General features: G+C 36.6%; 1 protein-coding gene across 1 annotated transcript in view; it reads right to left on the bottom strand.

Moving 5' to 3' along the window:
• Positions 1 to 24,941, bottom strand: part of FBN2 (fibrillin 2) — a 180,226-nt gene that overhangs the window by 72,186 nt on the left and 83,099 nt on the right. Inside the window, exons 16-20 of the mRNA XM_062599002.1 lie at positions 20,723 to 20,875; positions 19,812 to 19,865; positions 16,788 to 16,913; positions 13,531 to 13,656; positions 4,232 to 4,351 (exon numbers count right to left, since the gene is read on the bottom strand). Of these exons, the coding sequence (XP_062454986.1) occupies positions 4,232 to 4,351; positions 13,531 to 13,656; positions 16,788 to 16,913; positions 19,812 to 19,865; positions 20,723 to 20,875 (579 nt within the window). The remainder of the gene's footprint in view (positions 1 to 4,231; positions 4,352 to 13,530; positions 13,657 to 16,787; positions 16,914 to 19,811; positions 19,866 to 20,722; positions 20,876 to 24,941) is intronic.

Genomic DNA, 24,941 nt, shown 5'->3' with positions numbered 1-24,941 from the left:
TTTTTTTTCTTTTCATCTAGCAACTGTTCAATCTAAAATACATAAACACCACTGAAAGCAGGGATCAGAACCTGGGACTCCCCCTCACAGCTGACTGGCTAAATCACTAGGTTATGAAATCCAGGTGCCCTTACCTCTCTCTGAGTCAGTTAACCTTGCAAGTTTGTCAGAAAGAAAAAAAATGAGGGACAGGGGAGTGCTATATTCTTTTAAGGGTCCTGTCCTGCTAGTATACTAGGCATGCTTTGAACATGCCTACTGGCTTATCTTCCATTCTTTGCTCCTTAAGACAGACCAGCGTTCAACCAAATCAAGCAGCACTTCCTGACTGTTGCCCAGGCTAAACAGCCACTGAGCAGAAGAGAGCTTTTCACACATTGCCTCTGCTGCCTGAAATCCTCTGAAATTCTCTTTTGGGTACCTAAATCCTCTGGTCTTAGAAGTTGTACTTGCAATGCCTAAGCCACTTTTCAAAACAGAAGTTAGGTCCTAAATCAGGTGGTACTTTTGAAAGTTCTATCTATAGCACTTATGCTCAATACATTTAGTGATTTCCACACATTCAAATGGTAAAATGTACCTTGAAAGCAGGGAACAATCTTTGTGATCACATAGCAAAAGCAGTCTGTAAAGATCTAACCCAGATTTGGAGGTCAGCCTGGAAAAGGTTTAAATGCATGTGCATGCTCAGAGTTCAAAGCTAAGCAAGTGGCCCAGATGAATTTAATGAGATGACTAATGCAAGATGAATAGGATTTAGCTTTTAAGATTTAAGTATAATATATGTTAAAAAGTCAGACCATCTATAAGGTGCTGTTGATTGGTATTACTGATACCTTATGTTTAAGAGCACTCTGCTTAAGACAGAGCCATTTCAGCATACTTTTTTCCAGCAACTTGAACTTGTCTTCAAAATTGGCATGTTATAAAACTGTTCAGATCACAGAGAGTACAACCCTTGTCTGGCTAAAGTAACAGAATGTGGCCCAAGAATGTGACTGGAACCAGTCCTAGAAACTGGGCAATATACTTTGTGAATAGTGAAGTGTAGAACAGTTGTATTTATTTATTAAGATTAATGCTGGTCTCAGACATGTGGAGCAGAACACCACAACTAAACAAGTGTACAAACCAGCAAGGGGCAGAGAAGAATGCAAAAGGCATCTTTCCCAGTCCTCAATCTGCCTTTAGCTAATAGTCTAGATGAAGGTTAACATCCCCAGAGGACACTACTACAAGACTAAATGAAGTCATAACGTGGAAGGTGACTGACAGCATCTGCTCTTGGCTAGTCATGGAACAGACATATGCCCTCGTCAGATGTCCCACATTTGGGGGACCTGCAAGGAGACAGGGAGGAAAGGCCCTTCAACTGCTATTTTAAGCAGAATGTAGGCTGTTGTCCATACATTGGTTCTGCTTTATGTTATCAAAACGTAAATGCTTCCATTGCTTCATTCACTAGAAATGTCTTTAACACAATGTTATCCATTTTTAGTAGCCAACTTTATAGGACCAAAAAGTCAAAATAATATCTCAAAAATGATTTAAACTATACAATTAGCAGGTGACTTTCCTCACACCAGCTGCATCTAGATTATCCTGCCAAAGTCCACTTGTCTTATCTTTGTTCAGGCTATGAGTTAATTTCCTTTATTTTACACAATCTCTTCTTGTCCAGACAAAATTTACAAAGGGCAGTCACTGTGACTTTTTCTTTAGTGAGAAAGTTATTTATTATCCAGCATCAAAGCATTCTTCCTGCTGTTCCTATCCCTTTGATTCTGACTTGAAGAAGAGTACATGCATACTACAGGCAGATGGCAGCCTACTGCATTGTCCACTATGAATTTCACAAATATTGACAAAAAAAAGAGTGCATAAAAAGCAAACATTATGTATATATTTCAAAAAAAATACTAGCAGTATCACTATTGTATGTGCAATTCTCAAAATGACAACACAGTGCTTGTACCACCAACAGTGTGATGCAAATACAATTCTACTCACATATAAGTAGAGTGCAACCTCAGTACTGCAAACACTATCGACGTAAAAGCAAAAGGAATGCAACATAAATCAACATTTTTGTTAAATGCTTTTTTAGTAACTGCTGAACTTAAATTCATATACTTGCTGGAGGTCTGGGCTCAATTTTGAGCCCATATGTTGGGACTTGAACTCCTGCTGTAATTTGAACAAGTCATTTTTCCCTCTACCTATCGAAGGTCACAGAAAGGGTCAATGGCTTGCATTTATGTTTTATTTCTACATGTTGTACGGATGCAAATGGCTCAAGCCACTTGGTTCCACAACCCTGAGGCTGAGCAGACCAAGCAAAGAAACCAGAGGTACTGGCAGATTGAAGTCCTCTGTTCACAAACTGAGTAAATAACATCCGTCAGCCATGCAACTTCTCTATCCAAAATAAGTCTAATGTGCCTCAGACAGGACTTGAATCCGTAAGATAAGAGTGAAAATCAGCAATACGGTTAACCAGCAATAAATTGTAAAAACATAATTCATAGTCATGCTATTTTTTTTTACTACAGTACTGTTATACAATTTTACTGATAAAATTTGTATTATTTTTAAGTTAAACAACTTATATCATCACCAAGAAAGAAAGAAAAGAAAAATTACCCTTATAATGTAGGACTGATTCTGATCTGATACCAAAGCAAATTAGGAATCAAACTAAAACAACAGAGGGGTCAGAAGCAAGCTGACTTTTTTTTATTTTTACATTACTTTGCTCTGACTTACCATTCTTATGAAGAATATAATGCATTTTCATGTTATTTCCGTAACAGAAAACCATTTTAACTGCATACTTGTATGCTGGCACATGCTCTTCATATTTGATGCTACAATAATGCTTTATAGGAGCAAGCAGCTAAGAAAATCTGGGCAAACACATTCAGTAAACAAGCCTTTGCAGAGGTAAAGTGGGGACACAATTTTCTCCATTGCAGAAATTTAAGATAACATACTTTGACGAAAGTGTTTGTAAGTTTTTCATATAATAAACTACTTACATAATAACTTCCAACCACTTACTCATGATTTCCTCCTGCCTTAAGGAAATTTTGGCAAGGCAAGGAAGTTGAACCAAGGACACCAGACAAAAACCAACATCAAATAAAACCAAGATTTAGAAATTAGCAACATCTAGACACCAATGGCAATTCAGTCCAACTTATCCCACAATGACTTAAATTATGCTATATAAATGAGATGAAACAATGGCAGCTTGTGAGAACTTGAGGAGGGCAGATGTCTTCGGTCCTTTAAGATGTCTTGGAAAGGCCAGAAAAAGAAGTCATTAGTCAATACCCCCATTTTTCCTTCCGAAGATAATGCCAATGACATCTTGCGGACAACTGCTGCTGTTAGCTCTAATAAAATTTGCACGGTGCTCTGCTTTTCTTCAATACTATAGAATTCTTAGTAAAGGATGCCCATATTTTATATATATATATATATATATATATATATATATATATATATATACACACATACACATTTTTTAAATTTTATTTTTATATATAGATACACACACATACACACACATACATATACACTCATGTCGCCACTCTAGAAACGGATCCCGATAAATCCAGACCTTTACTCTTCCTTATTTATCATCTTTCCACAAAAGAGGCAAAGTGTGAAATTGTGCTGTAATGCAGAAGCCATAACCATCTACTTATAGCTCAGAAGGCCAGTCTTCACAGTTTATGAAGAACATCCTGAATCCTAGAAGACACATGCTTTCATATCATCTGCTTCATATGACTTGATATTTTTCTGGTTTCACTTGCTTTCTCATCTCAGGTTTAAAAGTGGCTCAGTGCCCAAGAACTGAATCAGCATTTCTCCTTTACAATTTCCAATTCTCAAGTATCAGACTAATCACCTGCACATTAACTCATACTCTATTTTCTGGGAGAGTGATGATAATTCCTATTAGTAATAAAATCTCTCCAATGGTTCTCATCAATCAGTGCTAGCAATTCGCCACTTTCACCATAGTTAGGACATCTACATGTGTTATGTTTGGCTCTCATGGAAACAACCAAACCTTTGTTCAACCTTAACCATGCGACTAGGCATGTTGCAGTCTTCTACAAAGGGGAACTTAGCAGAACACATTATTTTCTTAGGTATTTAACCAATGTGATCAATGTTTTTCAAGTTAGAAAGAAAAAGAAAAAAACAGAAGACCCACCAATGCAGATTAGTCCAGTAGAGTCCAGCTTGCTGCCAGGCGAACACTCACAATTGAAAGAACCAAGATTGTTCCTGCAGGCACCATTGACACACGGGCTGCTTTCACATTCATTTATATCTACAATCCAGAAAGGAAAGATACTTTTAGGACTGCGATGTACTTCTGGAAAATATTATACAGTATATAAACTCTGCTGTGGACCAGAATTTGCCAGAATGTCTGGTATATTTGGCTTTTTGCTTTCTTTTCTTACCTCCCCCCCCCCCTTTTTTTTTTTTTTTTTTTTTTTTTAGGTATGACATACAAAGGATCCACGGACAGCTAGTCAGCATGTACGCGCACGTGTATGGGAACCCATACTTTGAAAGTGCTAATTAAACATCTCTTTTCTACAAAGATAGCAACTTCCAAGAATTTGAACTACAAAGTTTTCCAGCATCAATTATAACTGCCCTGCGAGAAATCAAAACTCTTCTTTCATGGAAAGCAATGCATTGCCAGCCACAACATGCTGTGCACAAACAAAGCCCTTATTGTTTCTGTCATTTATGGCTCCATGAGGCTTTGGAAGAATTAAGAAAACCCTGTCAGAAACAAAATATTACAATGTTGGCTGCGACTCTCTAGTCCTGGAAAGCGTTCAAGAAATAAGAGTTGAAACTGGAATACTGTAAATGGCACTTCTCTCTAGTCCCTAACTCCTCCTACTTTTTACCCCTGTGAGTTTTCTAAGCCTGTTCACATGTAAAAATAGGACCCCTGCTGACAGTATTATTTGCTGATTTTTTTAAAGTGAAATTAGTTTTAAAATTAAAACAATACTAGCAAATTCTTTCAAAGAATAATTGCAGATGCATATCCACCGCTTCTTCCTAAACTCAACCAATTTCATTTTTTGATTTGGGTCCTAAATGAAGTCATACATTCTAATCCAACCAGACAGTTCTTTTGGCGGGCCAGAAATAAAACTGTTTAGTGCATGCTTATGTTCTCTAGTAGTGCTTAAGTAATAATGCCAGATCCATAAACCAAAATAGCCTGATGTAAATTAATTACAAATTAATGCAGCATCTAGTTAAGCATGGGAAACACTAACAGCATCAATGGATCATTTTCAAGACAAACCAAAATACCATCCTCATTTTGAACAGATCATACAAAAGGTACCATCTGCTATCTGGTACATTATGATGCATCAAGCCTTCATTTCACCAGACATTTATTCTTTCATGGAATTTTGAGGTCATAGGAAAAAAATATGTGTTAAAAAACTCATCAAACCTCATATGTATTATAAAAAGAAGATGGAAAATACCTAGAAAACAGAAAACTTAGGAAACTGATTTTTATCTTCATCCCAAAAGCAAGCAATTAATTCAGGGCCAAATTTCACAGACTCACTGGTTAATAGGTTTACTTACCTACACAGACTTGTCCTTGAATGCTACCAGGTTTTTGAACAGTGACAGTTTTATGTCAGTGAAGTCAACTCTAAACTTGTGGATTATCCAGGTTACACATTAATCCTACCACAGATGTAGAGACAGCAAAACTTGGAGAGCTTATTAGGTCAAGGCAGAGTATTATATGAACATATGTACACAGCATTCAGGGCTAGTAGTACTGGGCTAACAGTGTAGCCAGAAGCCAAGCTGATAAGCCCTGACCCACCGTGCTGGCGCTGCATTACTGTAAGCATTAGACCCTGTGTCCTGTAGGGCATTATACAGAGCTTCTGAAGTTCTCTGCAAACAGGCTGTTTAGACAGTTGGTCATATTATCTTGGGTTCAGTCCTTGCTCACCGCAGCCAATTTTAGCTCACTAAGTGAAATGCAGCACTGAATGGGGCTGTATAGGGCCAGAATGGGTCTGGCACTGCTCATGTACTAACCTGATGTGCTGAGAGGCGCAGCACAGAGGTATTCAAGTAGATCCACAAAAGCCATCTTCATTTTGGCAGAGCCTGCTCTAAGCCTCAGTAAATAAGCCCCTGTCTTGCTAAGTTGGCCCTCTGGCAAGCTCGCCAATGTTTCTCTGCTCTGCATCCCTTCTCCTTGCAATAAGTACATTTCACACTTTAATCACCCAAAGTTTTATTATGCAGGGAATGCACTGTGCCTTCCTAGCCTGTCTTTCCCTAGCCAGCAATACCTGGTAATGAAGAGTAGTCTGTGCTGCTTTTACAGAGAAATCATGTATCTGGTTCCCATGATTAGAAACAGATCACACTGAGGCACAGAAGTCATCTTAAATATGTACTATATGTTGAATAAGTCTCAGTATAGAAATGATTTTGGAGAAAGATACATTTTTTTCTTCTTTTCCATCTGCCATCTTGCTTTCAGCACTTTGACTAGCTTTAAAAAACGAGACAAAAAATGAAAAGGATTGGTGAACTACATTAAGACTATATATAGCTTCTCCTTATCAAAGGCATCAAATGTTTACTGTCTCTCATGATACAACAACAGAGAGAGATCAAATGAAGCACATTGGTAACAAAACAACTAAAGAAATGGTTCCTCACATTACAGGTAGTGAAACTGGAAATCCTTACGCTAGAATGCTGAACCTTGCACTAGTAGTCTGGACAAGTTCATGGAAGAGAAATCCACTGAGATTTATCAAATGCAAAGATCCTATTTCTGGCTTAGGAAGTCCCCGAACCACAAACTGTTTGAAATTCCAAAAGTATTTGTGAAAATAATACTGTATGATTGTTCTGTTATTATACTCAACACTGGGACACAAAGGATCTTTGATCAGACCCTATATCGCTGCTTTTATGTACAGCATGATTCTCTGTCCAGCCAATATCAAGTGATCCTCGTTGCTTTCCTCAGTCATAGCCATAGACTCCAGCATTTGGCCATGGTGAAGTCTACCTTCAACAGCTACAGTCTAGCACAGAAGAATGACATCCAAAGCCTCCTCTACTTGCATGCTTCACAATTTCTACAAAGGACGAAGTTCAGCACATTACTGCACTTATTCCCCACAAATATCTACCTTGATTTTCTCCTCTGACTTCCTGCATTAAGGTGAGGATTTCCACAATAGCTTAAGCTAGAATAAATGTTACCGTGGTCCATAGTCCATTCCTTTAATTCTAACTGCCTGTCAGTTCAGCTGCATACCTGCCACTTGCTCACATTAGTTATCAATACTCAACTGATCCCACAGCAAATCAATTCAGCCAACTAAATCAGCTGAAAACCAATTATTTTTAGAGGATTGCTTTCGGTAAGCATATGTTCTTGAACAAGCTCTACGCTGAATCAGATGAGGAGATAGTTGCAGCACCATCAGCTTAGATCTTCTGAAACTATTTGCAACCATAGGTCAGTCAACTTGCCCTGTTATTGCCTCTTCTTCTTAAGTCCAACTTTTCACTTGTCGTAGCATCAGCTTCTACATCTGTACAGTCTTAGTCCATCAGAGGATCCATTTACAACACAGAAAAATGAGATCTCTACTTTCAGTTAAGAGGCAACTACAGGGAAATCACCATGCTGGAGCAGGTGTGATTGCTGGCACAGAATCTTTGGGGGCTCAGTAAGTCTCTACAGAGCACATGTGAACTCAGCCTTACAACCTGGTTAAATTTGAGCAGATTTTTGGATGAATATAGAGGCATCATTCTGACACAAAAACTATTCTGAGAAATTTTAAGCTGCAGCAACATACAGGAATTGCAGCTTTTTAAAGAAAAGGTCACAAGTTTTACAGATTTTTAAATACATAAAACATTCTCTCACCAGCCACCCAGCCTCAGAAATTAAGAAAATGTTTGTTTTTTTTTTAACTGATCAAATAGTTGAAGTCCAGCAAAAATATTTACAATTGAAAGTAAGAGAGTTTCAAGTGTCACACGATTTTAACTGGTAGCCCAACAAGACGCACATACACAACCAATGTGCAAGACCAAACATTATGTAAGCAGATAGCTACCACCATCCCAAACATCACTTCAATCATATTCAGAATATCAAAAATGCATAAAACTTACAATACTTCATACTTATAAATGTAAAATATTTTAGATTATTATGCCTACTTTTAACTCTCCCTGCTCCTTTCGCTAAGTTTACAATTGCAATTTTCTTCTAGTAAAGCACATCTTGTATTTTAGGTTTTCAGAGTTAAAAAGAAACTTGAATCTTACAAAAAATATTTTAAGACACAGTTAAATACCCTTCTATAAATCTATACAGAATAATTTAAATCATTCTTCCCACCATTCACTACAATCCCACAGCTGGAAGTAAGTGTCCCCAAAACTGAGACTAATGATAATTGAACATACGGAAATGCAGGGACCAAAGCATCTAAACTACGACACTCCAGGAAGAGAGAAGCTGATGATACCCTGACTTCATGGGCTGTATATGCTGAATAATGAAAATTCTTGGTCAAAAAGGCAAATAAAGGGGGGAGAAAAGACTCAAATTAAGCATCCACAGCAAAGAAGAATAGAATACATAAAACACAGTCAGATCTGTTCCTTGTGCTTTCTAGACCACGAGAACTTCCATTTCAAAACAAGTCAGACAGCTTGGTCTAAATTCTAGCTAAAGCCTGAACTGAATATGTACCTTGACAATACAGCCAAGTCAATCTATAAGGCTGTTGCCATCCACCAGGGCTATTTCCCTCCACCCCTTCCTCCTCCTTTTCTTCCCAGTCTCAGTTTCAACCATTCCCTACTGCCAGTACCAACCTTTCATGGGTTCCAGAGAAAAAAAAAGTCACTTTTCACTTTCTGTGACGAGAACAGCAGAAGCGTAAAGCCAGGAAAAGCACAAGAAGGGTGAATGGAGGAGGGAGGGAGCTGTATTACAGAACCATACTCTTCCTCATTTCATTTTGCCCTGATGCAGATGAAGGACTGTTCATTCAATTTTTTTTCCTATAGCTAAGAAACAAGGAGAGCTTTCACTGAGGATTGGGATACACACATCTGGAGACATTAACTTCTCAAATCAGTATGGTTATTTCTAAAATGATTGTGTGACTATGCTCTAGGCTCCTAAACCTGAAAAAGCAGCCTATTACTTTCTGCATTTGATATTCTTTGCCACCATCTACCTTAGCCAAAAAAACTACAAAGAGAAAACACATCCCAAAATTCAACCTCTGAAAAAAAGCCCCATACTTTTGGGTATTAACAGGTTGGTAGTACTGCACTGACTATTCCCCAAAATTTCCATTCAGAAAAAAAATACTGAAGGATGAATGCACTCCACCAACAGTGCTTTGCTGAATCAGGGCAAAAGAGTATCATATGCACAATGTAAATAAGCTTCAAAAATTGTTTCCATACATCCTCTTACAACAATATTAATGCTAATTTTAACAACAGTGAGCAAGAAAATAAATTGATTTTAAGTATTGCTTTATATTCAAAATAAAAAGCAACTACATATGAAAATATTTACCAGAAATTTTTCATAAAAACACTTCTTTTCTAAAGTAAGGTTAGTGTATGTTATAAATGCCATAGGAACAAAAACTGAAACAGTCCACTGTACATTCCTGCAAATAAACTTCAAAGCACATCTGGTTTACGTTTAACTAGTTATGTCACTGGAAACACAATCTAAACCACAGAGCTTGTTGTAAAAATTTCAACTTTCACAGACTCTGAAGGCTTGAACAACTCCCCCTTTTATCCTCCCAGCAATGAATTGATAAAAATTTTCAGTTGAACTATAAATGAAAGCAGCAATGGGTTTTGTTGTTTCTTCACGGTTACTGATGACAGTTACATTAATTAAAAATATCCTGGTGAGTAATACACATCAGAGCAATTTCAGAACACAATACAAAGCTACTGTCTACAGCAATCTTTTACAACTAGTGAGCTTGTAACTCCAAAGTAAATTACTTAGTGTTTCTTTGAAAATAGAATTTGGATGGAAAGAGATGGATTTATTCCTCAAACTGCCAAGCCACTCAACTGTATAGATTTTATAGTTTTTATAGACAGTTTTATGCCAAACCATTCCTGAATCTTCTTTTTTGCCCTATCAGCTAAACCTACATTTCAGTCTAACTGCTAGATTAAAGATGGATCCCTCATAACCCATGTATGCAAGTTAATATACATAGCAATGTCTAAAGTAACTGAAAATCCTTCAGATTCTGTTGCAGAGATAACAAACAAAAAGCATTTTATGGTGACTACATTTTAATACTAATGTTCAGAAAGAAAATATTCTTACAATTCTGAAATTTTAGTTATTTATCTTCTTTTTTTCCAAATGAGAAAATAGATTTTTCTTGTCATTGTCAAAACACAGTTTTATTGTTTTAAATATTACTGCAGCATTCATGCCCTACCATGTTATCATCACTCATTGCTCAGCAGACATAGCGGATTCAGAAATGCAGCTCAGAAAAGCACAACTGTGGTTCTATGAAGGAGATAGCAGTGTCTTCTTTTTCAGTAACAAACTAAACCTGATGACCACCATGCAAGGGGGATGAGGCAAGGCCAGAGCTATATTATTCTAGCATTTTTTAGGATACTAGATATTATTTCATTGGTCTTTGTACTAGCCTAGTACAGATATTACAAATATGCACAGATACATGTTCTTTTATGACTATCTAAAAAATGTAAATATTTCTAAGTAAAAAAGAAAACAAGAGATTAAATGCATTAATTAATATCTCCCTCCATAAAACAAACAAAAATCTGAATAGCTTTACTTATGAGCTTGAATGACCATCCAGTAACTATTCATTCATGATGGAATATATTTAAATTTACATAACAACCCACTGAAAGAAGGTTTTGTGTGTATTTTCTACCTTCAGTTCAGGTCTGTTCCAATTGTGAAAAACTGCAGTATCTATTTTATAAGCCAACTGTCACAAGCTCTGTATTGTGTTAGTCTAAACAAAACTGTACTGGTTCACTGACCATATTTTCACATATGATGATAAACTGGTAATATTGGGAATGCACCTGATTAACTTGGATCAAACATGAAAGTGGCCACATTCCTTAGAAAAGTTATCTAAGGTGCCATTAAAAGTGAAGATACTATTGAGATTTCTACTAATATCTTCTCTTGTATATTTTCATGTAAATTCTATTTTATTCCAACTGTTAAAAAAAGGGGGGGGGGAATACTATGGGTTCTATGGCTTTGCAGTCACATTCAGCTGGCAATGCCATCTAAAGAAGTCACCCTCTCCTTAATGAAATGTCATTCAGATGAACTAGTGAATTCATTTCCACTTCAGAATAAGCATCCCTCATGCTCATCCCAACCCACCTCACCACAAAAAAAGAAGAAAAAAAAAAGTGTTCCCCAAGCTGCTTCATTACATCATGATCCATGTATCTGTGCTAGCATAGGGGAAAACACATTGCAATGGTGCAGAAGATCACTTTTTTCTCGTGGCACTTTTTTCTTGTGGTAGCTTAATGTATTCATGAAGCCACAAATTTTTGGTTAAGCCCTTATTTTGAGCCCCTTTATTACTATTATTATTAAAATACAGAGTTACTTGTTCACCTTCTTGAAACTGGAAGCACTATTATTTCTATGATTTGGGCTAGGATGTTTACATTCTGGCATCCTGTTCATTTATCTTTTGGTCAGTGTCATGCTTTGAAGTTGATGGCCTGTTCACCTTGATAATTAAAATTCTTCTTTGTAATTTTATTCCAGTTTCTCTATCTAGAAGATTCCCTGAAACACTTGCACATTGAAGAAATACAGTAAGCAATCTTCACAGCTACAAACCTACAGGCGCACTCTGAACAATGAATTTCATCTGAGCACTGTGCACAAATACTAGGCACTGAGACAACATAACAAGAAGAACACTACAGATCCATGGGGTATGACACAAGAAAAGCCTGAGAAAGTGCTACTAATGTGTAATCTTTAATATATAAGGAGAGAAAAAATTTTAACTTTTACAAGTGGCCTCTGAAACACACATGCTCTAAATATAAAAAAATATAAACATAAAACATAAAGAAAGAAAAAATATATATAGAAATATAAATATAAAGAAACATAATTCCTTTTGAAAGGAAGGAGTGAAGAGGTGAATGATTTGATCCTGTCAGAATTTGAACCATTTTGTGAGATGTTTTGAGTGTATGCACATGTTCACTTTCCAAATAGTTGGAGACATTCAAAACATTATTGCCCCCACGTTGCTTTCTTCAACTCCTATGCTGAAAACTGGTGAAGAACACATGAGCATTCCTCTCCCGCTTCAGTGCAAAGATAGCTTGCTTAGCATACGTTGCTAACAAAGATGGCTTATTTTAACCTGACTGATCTTACACAGCAAGAATGGTTTAAAGAGTGTTTCTACTTTCCATTCTGTTTGTATAGCTGTGGAGCAATAACTTCTGGCTGATCAGTAATAACAAGTAGCTCAGGATAGTAATGTCTTCTGCTTCTCCAGACAAATCTGGAAGATGACATTTGTTCATACAAAAGGTATTCCAAAACCAAGAATTTTAAGTTCCAAATCATTTACTAGGCATAAGACTACTGACTATGGAAACTTTCTTACCATAGTAATATGGAGACTTACATACCACAGAATAAAATCAAAATAATGTAGAAGACTAGCAAAAACCTACTAATCCGAATGCTATTTAAAAAAATAACACAAAAGCTAATGCATGCTTCAACTTCTTTTTGACCCAGCCTTTCTTAAAATTGTTTTGTAATCCAAACTTCTCACTAGTTTCTGTAGCGTAACATTTTCTTTGATCTAGCATCTGAGTCCTCTAGTAAATTAGGAAAGCAACTTTGCTAATAAAATATGTATTATGAAAATAAAGGACAATTTTAGTATCAGCAGGCAGTAGTATCAAGATTCCAGACTCAACAATCTCCTAAATATCACAACTACTAGAATCTGATCTATCACTACATAGCGAGAATAGAAAACAGGGTATCTGATCAAAATAGACATATTTCCTTGAATGATAAACCAGGTCTTCCTATTCCATGTTCAAAGGTAAGCTCATATTTTCTTTTACACTCACTTCAAAAAGTTTTGTCCAAAGAAAGTAAAATATTTCAAATAAAAATGAACTCATTACTTGAGTAGAAATTCAATGTCGAGACTCAGCATACTAAAAAAAATACCATAGAGAAATCACAAGAGGAATGCAGTGACTTATGCTATATTTTATCCCAGTCTTCTCTAGCTTTTGCTATCTCTCTGAATCTTTCTTGATCATTTAATTTTAATCTTATATATGAGTAATAAAGTTGCTATTGCAAGTTGCAACTAACAAATTTCTCACCTTCACATGTGTCTGTCTCAGTGCTGAACACGTAACCCTTTGGACAAGTGCAGCTGTAACTTCCAGGGGTGTTTCGACAGAGCCCATTATCACACAGCAGTCCATTCACTGAACATTCATCAATATCTGGAAAAAAGATCAGTTGGATGCATCAATGGAAGCAAATGCCATGGGCTGCTTTCTCCTCCCCAAACAGCCCCTGTTGCTTTCAGCAGCAACAATTATGTTGCCAGATACTGTCTACTATAGTAGTAGCTGAGCAAGCAAAGAAACACCAAATCTTAGCTTCAAAAGGCTAATTCACTTCAAATTCAATTTTGTTATTACCAAAAATTTTATTTTAAAGTTTTTCACTAGCACGCTGTAAATATACTTCATGTCCAATCTTACAATAACTACTTCTTTTTTTCTTGGAATGACTTTGAGATTTTTGTTAATTATATGACTTTATCAGCAAGATTATTTCATTGTCTATTTTGTTTTGAAATCCGCAATGTGTTCAATGTGTTTAAGGGTTTTTAAAATATTTTTTTAGCAAATTACAATGCATTAGATTACTGCTCTAATCCTGTTTTCTGTGCAAAAATGAGTTTCATTATCCATGAAGGGAATACAGCTGTGCTATTCTAAATTATATACTCCATATACTGCAAATGTCTCAAAATAGTACACATGTATACCTAAATTCCAGACGTATAATAAACTTAAAAAAAAAAAAAAAAAGAAAGAAAAAAAAGATAGGATTAAAGATATCAAGCAGACTGAACAGGAAAAACACAGAAGTTAACAACCTCTCTGAAATTTTTTCAGACTAGCTGCAAATGTTGGTAATAAAACACTTCCAATATTGTTCATTATCACTTTTTTTTCCAATGAAAATGAAAATATTAAACCATGACTTTAACTGTCTTTCATTTGATTCCTACTGCACGTCATAAATTTGTAGGCATATAGAAGAATACTGACAGAATAATGATGCTTTATCCTGCTTCATAGTATCTCCTATCTTTTGACCACTTGACTGCCTAAATTCAACATTAACATCTGAAATTGTTCCCTTCAAAGTAATTCTTTTAAGAGAGCTTAAATTTAAAAATAAAAAAGAAAAATAAGAAAGTAGTAGTATTACAATTTGAAGGCTGTTGATGTGAGATCTACCAATCTTGCTAGATTTTGCAAGCTATATTTATAAATTCCTTTAAGATTCAGACAATAAAGTCTGAAGTTCCCCAGACAATGACTCTGAAATTTAAGTTTGGCAGCTGTAATGGAGCTCTTCTCAACTGAGCTCTCCTTAATCTAACTTCATTTAATTTTAAATAAATAAAGGGGAATAGATTTGGAATTTCGTATTTTGATGAACAATAGAATAATGTTTATTTTCAGCTTGCTGTTTTGCGATCCTTTGACTTAAATTTATGGTGTTATGAAGATACTATTCCATTCAGCGTTGCAGTCAAACTTCAGATTTGCACTGTGATCTATAATATGCATAGAATGATAAAAGCTTAGAGTGATGCAATTCATGCTCCAAAACCACTTAAAAGCAACAAAAATATGATCTGCGTTTTGTTTGACTGATTTGTTATTAGCTCTTTACCTGCATCTTTACACAAAATATTTCAGCCCTATATCCCCAAACACTATTAAAATTAACAAGACACTTTCAATACTTGTTTTCAAAACAATTAAGAGTGGTAAGAGTTAAATTGAGTAAAATTCTCATATCTAAGAAAAAATGCATTCTCACAGTCAGTATACTGTATGTTTACTTACATAATAAAATAGATCTATATCAATACTAGCCCTTACATAACCCCAAGTGTAACTAGATAAATAAAATCTCATGCCATAAAAATCATTTTGAAAAGGGAATATTATGCAAACTACTTTAAAAAAAACAAAAAACAAAAAAAAACACTGATAGTTTTCTGCAGCAGAGCATTTCCTGCCAAAAGGTCATATTTAGGCCTTTAGAAAGTAACTAGCTGTAAAATTCCTGAAGTAAAGCAGATGAAAAGAAACACTTCTATTACTTTATGTTTTCTTTGCATCATGAGGTAGGAATGTTTGGTATTAAAATTATACCATAATTAATAGCCTAAGTTTTCCCAACCAAGAATGGTGTAGTTTTGTTGACCAAAGACCAACGGTTAAGTCAGTAAACCTTAAAGTGTCAAGAGCAATAATTCTCAGAAATAAACAGGTTAGATGGTATGATGATACTTAAAGCTTTCTAATATGTTTGGATATGTTTCTGTTGGTTACTTACACAAATACACTCATAACTTTAGTTTTCTGTTAAAAATTATACCAATTCTATAAGCTATACTATTCTACAATGTGTCTATAGTATAACATACTTATTGTTTTGATAAAGAATTCAAATGAAATAAAATACTGAATTGTACATATGACACAAAATAGGTGAATAATAAAGTTAATTATATAAAGAGTGAAATGTACAACATACTCAGGGTATTCCTGAAAACTAACAGAAAACATATCCAGATATTCTAAGTCTGGTATGAACCTAACCCAAACTCTAAACAACTTGACAACTAAAAGGCTTTTAAGTGAATTGCTCCTGTATGTTGGCGATCTGAGAGAGCATTCTGAGGAATAAAGGAGTAGTTGTTATGCTTGAGCCCCGTGTTCAGCTATGACTTGGGAAATTCAAACAGCAGGTCACTGCTTTCTTCACTAACCGAAACATTTGGAAATTACAGGATTCGACACGCAGCAATCCATTCCACCGTACTCGTGGAACTTGGGGACATTACGAATCACTGCCTACTGCAGAGATTGTGTACATGGGCCATCAGCTGTCATTAGTTACAATAATGGTAGCCACCTGTTACATTTTATTATGTTAAATTGTGACCTTCAGATGTCAGCAAATTATCATCCAACTTTGAAACAAACACACATTGGGAGCTCTTAACAATTAGTTTGTCTTAAAAGGTACACAAACACACCCATGCGTATGAGAAAATTAATTTCTAACTTGCATTTCCTGCCTACTTTTTGTAGACAAACAGTAATTATAAACACAAGCAAATTAACAGGGAAATATATCAGTAAAAATATTGGCTATACAATGACCAGGAAAAGTAATTTAACCAAAGATTTTGTACATTTTCATTGTAGCTATAAGAAGTAAACGTTTTCCTTGCAACCTAAAGTTCTACCCTTTCAAATTAGCATGAATATTGCAATGAGTTATTCAACAATAATAAAGTAAGCAAGCAACTTACCCATACAGTTCCTTCCAGAAGGATCAGGCTCATAGCCACTGTTACAGTTACAACGATAACTACCACGTAAGTTTTCACAAATTCCATTGGAGCAAATATCAGGATCCAGTGCACACTCATTAATATCTGTATTTATACAACACGATAGACAAAAGAATAAATAACCATATACCAAAAGGTATCAAAAGTCTGATCCAGTGATAGCTGTGGATAAACTGATTGGAGCATCCGACACGTTGGAGGTCAGGACTGCCATTCAGAGCAAAGTTATTGGAGTGGGACAGCGAGAAGGTTGAGGGAAGTGATTACTCCTCTCCACTGGACACTAGTGAGGCCACACCTGGAATACTGCGCCCAGTTTTGTGCCATTCAATCCAAGAAAGACACCAAGGAATTGGAAAGGGTCCTGTAAAGGTTCACTAAGATGATTAAGGGGCTGGAGCACATGATGTATGTAAGAAGAGATTGAGGGAACTGGGTTTGTTTAGCCAGCAAAGGAGAAGACTAGAAGGAGATGTAATAACAGTTCTCTAATATTTAACAGGCGGTCACAGAGAAGATGGAGTCAGATTCTTCTTTGAGAACAGGACAGGAGACAAATTAGTAATCAAAACAAGGAAAATCTACTTGGACATAAGGAAAAAAATCTTCCCCATGACAGTGGTTAAGCATTTGAGTAGGCTGCCTGAAGAGACTGTGGTACCTCCTCATCTTGAAGATCTTCCCAAATCAGCGGGGCAAGGCTTTAAGAAACCAGACTAAACTTTGAAGTTAGCCCTGCTCTGAGCTGGAGGTTGGTTTGGATGACCTACAGACATACTTTCCAATCTAAATCTATAGACCATGTGTATTTAAGAAAACTAGCATGCAAAATATCTAGTTTTGCACCCAGTGCCCATGGTTTAATGGTCTAGGTAAGAAGTTAGAATTTATTAGGTGATACATATATTCAGTGATGCATAGGTCAATACCACAAAATATTCAGTCCAGTGTTATAGAAATTACAGCGTTCACTGGAAACTTGAAATTTCTCTTGGATGAACAGAATAGGATGATGAATGAGATATATTCCCTAAATTTACAGTCCCATATAGAACTTCTGCTATAGTTGGAAAATTCCAAAATATATACATGAACCAAAAGAGCATGAATGCTATTCTTACTTAAAAAAAAAAAAAAAAATGAGGAAAAGAGGGTTTTTCAATATTAAGTTATTTTTTCCAATATGGTAGGCCCGTTACTTTAAATAGTTCCCTTCACAAACACTGGAAAAAACAGTAGGCAGGCCGGCCTAGTTTTAACTTCATAAAATGCTTGTTTTACACTTGTACTGCTCATTTTTTTTTTATAAAGCGTTTTATCGGGATCTTCCCTATGATTTACATGAACTCAGATACATACATGAAAAATCATGCTATCTTCGAATTAAACTCAAAAGCTATAAACATCTGAAAATTTCTGAAGAAAATATAAATTAGTGTAATAGTTTCAGCTTTAAGTTTTCCTTTGAACACAAACTTTTCTACAGTTTACAAAGCTTGTTTGTATCCTGGGGACAAATCAGGCAATTTTACGACACAATCTCTTCTTATCACTTTAATGCTTTACTTTCTATATTGAAGCAGAGAACAAGATCTCTATTCTTATCTATGTAGGAGCAGCAGCAAGAAAACCATCTGCAAGGTTGCCATGCAAGACCCACAGAAAATACTAGTTTCCTTTAAAAAACGAAAAAAGGGGGGCTCGCTTAGTTTGGACATGAATCCCAGAAAGATTATAGTCTTCATCGGGCACTTTGCGGAGAAGAAAATTGGTTTAATGTGCTTAGTGAGAAATTATGTTTTTGAGGTACCCAACAGAAATATAACCTCCCTACCAGATTTCATGCAAATTCTCATAGTCAGATGCTGCTGGTACAACAATATTACAGCGCACTACCATTAGCTCTCCATGAGATTTAAAGACTCTCCAAAAGAATCTAGTGGACCTTGTATAATTCATTGAAACAAAAGCTGAGAGAATTTACAAGCTTGATGCACTTCAAATTACTTATAAGCTTGGCAAGACTTGAAAGAACGAGCTCATAAAAAGGATAAAACTATGCCTATGCACTCACAATACCAAACAGAAACAGAATCTCTTTGGTTACAGCACTATCCTTAAAAGTTATGTAGGTTTTTACTAAGTATAGTACCAATGGGTCTCATTCAATTCATACTGTACTGAATAAGGGCCTTAATACTAACATGGATGAGTACAATTGTGTTAAAAAAAACTACATACACGCATGCAAAAATATAGTACATATTTTAATTTAACTACAACTTTATTAACTCATTAGAGAATGAACTGACAATAAACCGTAACACTGTGTGTCACTATTCCTTCTTCAAATCACTCTACTTATTTAGCAGCTGCTGCATGCGCAGCCCACTACTTCAGAACCTGGCTCAGCTAGTATTTGCAAAATCTCCCTCTCCCTGCAGCTAGAAAAAGGACCTGGTGCTTCACAGTTCCCAACTCTATAATTGTGCTAAATATAATTATTACTAAATACTGATTAGTTCCTAAAACTAAATCACTTTCAGGACTTATCTTAGGAGGATCTTTTTATTTAATAATATTATAATTAAGCTCCCTTCCAACTCCAGTTCACCAGAAAAATGATGCCTCAGTGGAAAGGGTCCATATATTGAAAACTGGGTAAAAATTGTTGCAATATAAGTGACTTTTACCATTCCCAAAATAAGGGAGATCTGTTTTGTGCCTATTCTAAATAAACGTCTAAATAAATTTAAAATGCCCATGACACATTTTCTTTATGGAATCAGAAAAAAAATGAAAGGTTGCAGAGAATTAATTTGAGCTTTTTCCTTAGACATCCTTTAATTATTTTATTTTTAAAAACTAATGAAAGTATTAAAAGCAACAAGCTAATCTTGAAGGAGAAAAAATTAGTCTCTTAATTCTGAGCATTTGTTTTTAACCTTGACTAGTATAACTACATGAAAACATGCAACATACCTCGTCCATCCACAGTAATACCTATTCCACTGCTACACAGGCCATGAAATTCAGCTACTCAGTTGAAGCAAGAGAGGTAGAAAAAAAGAAAATGTTATTTGCAGTGTTTGACCTAAGCCAAATCCACCTCATCTTTTTTTCTAAAATAATTTTTGCACTATGTAACTAATGAAATGCCAAAATTTACATGAAATAAGTAACTATTAGTAGATAACAGTTACATGTATAGTACCATTCCACCCTGAACTTTCACATACATAAAAATGAAATTTGTTAAGAAAGAAACCCTACTGTAATTCCATTCTAGTCTTGACAATAGTGTCTCAAATTACTGTTTTCAACCCTAATATCCAGTTCTACTTCACTTACTCAAAACAGCTTCTACAATTTCAGAAAGTGACTCTGAATAGACTATTATCCAAAACGTGATCTAAGTTCTGTTTTCAAGTCTTTTTTTAATTGATCTCTGCATTTGTTTGGAGAACTGATTCTTATAAAACAAAATACAGATCTGTAAAGTGAATATGGCCTGCCCTTTTAACTGGATTGATTTGACTAGGAAATCTCCAGATATCTTTGTCAGTGAATCTGTATTAATTCCTTATAGTCAATACTTAATTCAGGGATCCAGTTTCATCCACATCATACTCATGTGCTTTCATCTTAACTTTTGCCAAATCTGGCCAGCTCTAAACTTGTTTCACCTCAAACGTTACAATATACAAAAAAAACATAAATACTCAACATCAAATACCAGAGAGATTTTTTTTTTAATGAGAAATCATTTCCAGAAAGAATGGGCAGTTTCATTAAGTACACTATCCATTTCTCTCAAAGGCACTAAATAAAAGAGTAACCCGCTTTTTTAAAGCTATGCTCACTGTTTTATTATAAGAAATACGAAATATTACCTGAGTTTTTGGCAGGGCAAGGGTGACATGGCTCCCCAAAACCATAGTCAGGATTGGCACAGCAACATTCTGATTTTGTCACAGCACCAGGAAATGGACGGACACATACTCCTTTTTTGATGCCTCCATAGCATGTGCTGCGCATATGAGTATCTAAGGGCAAGCAAAGAAATAACTTATGTCCTTAGGCTCCAAGTGAAATGAATGCATACCATTGCAACGGGAGCTAGAATGCAAAACCTTGTTCAATGAAAGGATTGTATTGGCTACATCTGTATTACTTTGCTACAGCAATTCTGATGGCATCCTCAAGGCCCATTCTCACAAAGGTGAGAAACAAAGAAGAGCTTGCACCACCATGCCGTGACTCCGTATTCCCTTTAGGAAGTACTACAATCGTAACCCGGACACACAGATCTCTTAATTACTTCCAAAATGCTTCTTCATGTAGAATAAATCACCAATAACCAGGCACTGGTAATCTGGAATGCTATCCATTTCCAAAAGCAGGACTATAGCCTCTTACTGTATACACAGATTGTGAACCGAAATGCAATCTTGGCAGGCTCTTCAGATCAGCACTTTGTGATGATCAGCACTTACGTGAGATTGCTAGTCCGAAAAGAGTTAAAGGTAATCTGGTCGTAACACTGGATTAGGGGTAGGATATCAAACACGTCCCGCCATGTGCCCACCGATAGCAACTCAGCAATTCTCACCCTATGACCAAGTGGAGTGGGGAGAGCAGCATCATTTTGGGTATGAGAAATCTCAGAAGGTTTGTCATAGAAAAAGCCACTGTTGCAATTACAGTGCCAGCCTTTGGAAGAGGACTGCAAATGATGGCCAGAACACACCACTACTCTTACACAAAGGAAACATACTGCCATAAAAAGCAGCATAGAACCAGAGCTGTGAGACTCTCTTCACCATGTACATACTGCCAGTCTGACAGTTAATTTAGGCAGGTAAATTAATTTGTCTGGCTTCAGCACCAAGTAGTAGTGAGATGCATCCTCCAACATCAGGTCTTTAGCCCTACCTTTAAAGGTTATGACCGTTTGCTGCTGTGCTATGGTTACTCAGGACTTGCAAGAATATCTCTCTGTGTGTGTTTTTAGGTTGTTTTTTTAAAAAATTATTTTGGTCATTCCAGAGTTAAATGCCTTTTGCATTTTTATTCACAGAATAATACTGGACAATTTTTAACATGTGAGCTGGTAGTTCATCTAAAATTGTGTTTGAGAACTGCAGGATACCAAGGATACCAAGGACTTACTTTTGGTTCCTATACTTCTACAAGCACTTGCAGGAGCTACAGAAATACTCTGTGTTTCAGGTTTCTTTCAGGACCAGGCCAAAACATGGCTTGTCTTTAAGACTCCTGTCTATCCCCCAGTAAAACTACTATGCACTGTGGCTTGAACATGAGCCTGGGTGCACTTAAACTGAGAGGGCTCTGGCAGAATCCAGATAAATGCTTACTTAAAGCTGGCCCCAAAACACCAAGGAGAGGTTGCATAAAAAGCTTATTACAGTGGATGAATATCCTGTGCCAATCCCAATAAGAACTGGCAATTCCGTATGTGTTCTGCCTGCTCTTTGACGCTAAAGGCAGGCTCCTATAAAACAGGAGAGCCCGTACATAAATATTTTCTTTTGCATTTGGTCTCCCATGGAACAGACAGTTCTGCAGCACAGTTAAACAGGGCCCAGATTTCAAGGCTCGTTTCTTGCCAAGAGCTTTTGTGAAGCCAATGCAATTTGCTTTCACTTGACAGCAGGAAAAGATTTTTATGCTTGACAACAATCAATTATTTTTGCACAATAAATGCCATTCAAGTACTCTGCAAAATCATTAGTTGTACCACACCCTTTCTCTCCACCTCTAGAAAGCCCAGATACCACTCTGCCATGAATAAAGTGGCTTGGTTCACTGTCCTCTCACAGAAGAGAGGACATCTCCCTACCTACACGCCTGGGAGAGAATGGAGAAGGAATTCAAGTGAAGGATATGGCACCACAGGAAACTGCTGGGGGAGAAAGAGCGTAAAGTATAAAAGGCAGCCTTTAAAGATGAGAAGTTTGGGAAGCAGCTGGGGGAAGCCACAGATGTACTAAATATAAGAAGGTAGCAAGTGCTTTTTCATATAAAATGTTTCTTTAAAAAGAAGCATAGGGAGATGGGGTAGGGTTGCCTAACTGATTATGAAAAAAAGAGTACACAGACCAGTGGAAGAAAATGAGCTGATTATCATGGGGGGGAATGGTAGGGGGCAAGAGCGAGGGAAGGACTTGCTTGTGATGAAGAGAAGTAGAGACTGTCTAGCTCTCAGACTGGCTTCCCTCTGTGCTGGAGCACCCTGTTTTCAGAGAACACAGAAAGGGCTTATTTGTGATCTTTGCAATTGGGCCTCCTAAGGCATTTTTAAGTGTTGCAATGGCTTTCATTGAGAAGAGGTCAACCATTGCATGGTGTTACAGATCTTAAGCAGAAATTATGGTGCTGAGAGATTTGCTCATGTTGAAGTGCTACAATCACAAAAAATAAGGGTTTAGAAACACCATCTTCCAAAAGCAAAAACCCAGATCAGGTATCTTGTTACTCCAGCACCAAACAACACTGGATGGTGTAACTGAATTAACATTAGATGGGTATCTTCAGCCCCACAAGTCCCAACAGATCCCCATCTAGACCTCTCTGCCAACTCACTTGCTTCAGCGTGCATCCAACGACTCCTCAAGCAGCCCTCTAAAAAGGGGCATGGCCACAAGTATCCACTACAGCCTCGCTATCATCACAGTGACAGCCATGTTACAAACAGCAGTGATTCACAAAGCCCATGCAGAATGAAAAATTGGTTCCTCCAGAACCTGCAGTTCTCCCTGGACTGCACTCTCTCCACTGATACCAAGGATGAGAAGGACAGCCATTGCTCTGTCCATGGCTAAGTTACTGAAAGCACCTTGGCCACGCTCAATTTCCCTGTGTCTTGATGGTTCTGAGCATGCACTGACAGACCTTCATTGCTCTCCTCATGTAGTTTGATCACCCCTGGCCTACCAGTTTCAGAATGCTGGAGATTTTATATCATGCCCTGGGCCAAAATTTAGAATTGATGCTGGTGTAGCTGCATGCTCATTTCTGGGGTTCTACTCCACTGTTTCCTAGAGCATCCTCTAGTCATGTGTTTCTAGACTCTTAAAATTTTGTTGTGCAGTACTTCAGCATGAGCAACTCTACCAGCACAGTACCTGTGGCCAAGATCTATAAGGCCACAGAGTGGTTGACATATACTCAGTGAGAGCCATTGTATCCTATCCTTCAAGATGCTTTAGAGGGTGAAATTGTGCAATGCTCATGACAGCATTTTGAGGCATAGTTCTGCAAAATAATCAGAGTAGCCGAAGACTCAGGTATTTTGTCCTGGATGGCTACGGCTCTGAGCAGAAATGAGAACTGCAGACTAAATTATAATTAAAAATACTTCAGGAGAGAATAAACAACATTGCACAGAGCTACAGCAATAGCTCAGTTGAATTTCTGAGGTGATACACAGACATACACAGCTGAGGTATCTGAGCATGAAGCTGCAGACTAGCTTGGCTCTAAGCATTTATCTAACTGGCCTTTTCCAAGCATATGTTTCCCCTTTGCTGTACATATTTTTTCCAAACTTGTATAATGTCTTGTGGCTGGTTTTGCCATACGTATCAATGTTAAATTACAAAGCAGTTTATTCTATGAACAATCTCACCAGAATCGATCGTACTATTCATGAAATAAAATATTGTTCAAACTAAGAGTGACAGAATTGGATTGTAGGTTCTTTGAGTTTACATTTTTGCTGATTGCCTAGCACATATGTGGGAACACTATTAAAATGAAGTCCCATGTAACTTACAAACTTTCAGACTACAGATATTTCTATTGTAGGACAGTATCTGAAAAATATTATTTAGCTCATGTAATATATGAGACAGAATAGCCAGACAGAGAACTCCTGTAGCTAACACAGCATATATAAAAAAAAAGAATTCTGAACAGCAGACTGGCTCTGAAATAGTGTTTTGAAGGTCATATATAAGGACGTTTTTGTTATGCAATATTTGAAATTTCCTATGTTGCTTTATGCCTGGAATAATTACATCATCTTTGTAAAGTGAATTTTCCAAATAATTTTTGATTCTGCCTCATGGTTTTTGTCATATTAAGGAT

Source organism: Rhea pennata, chromosome Z (genome assembly GCF_028389875.1).
Source record: "Rhea pennata isolate bPtePen1 chromosome Z, bPtePen1.pri, whole genome shotgun sequence".
NCBI lineage: Eukaryota > Metazoa > Chordata > Aves > Rheiformes > Rheidae > Rhea > Rhea pennata.
The sequence above is the reverse complement of the archived record's forward strand: the minus strand, read 5'-3'. Positions and strand labels throughout refer to the sequence as shown.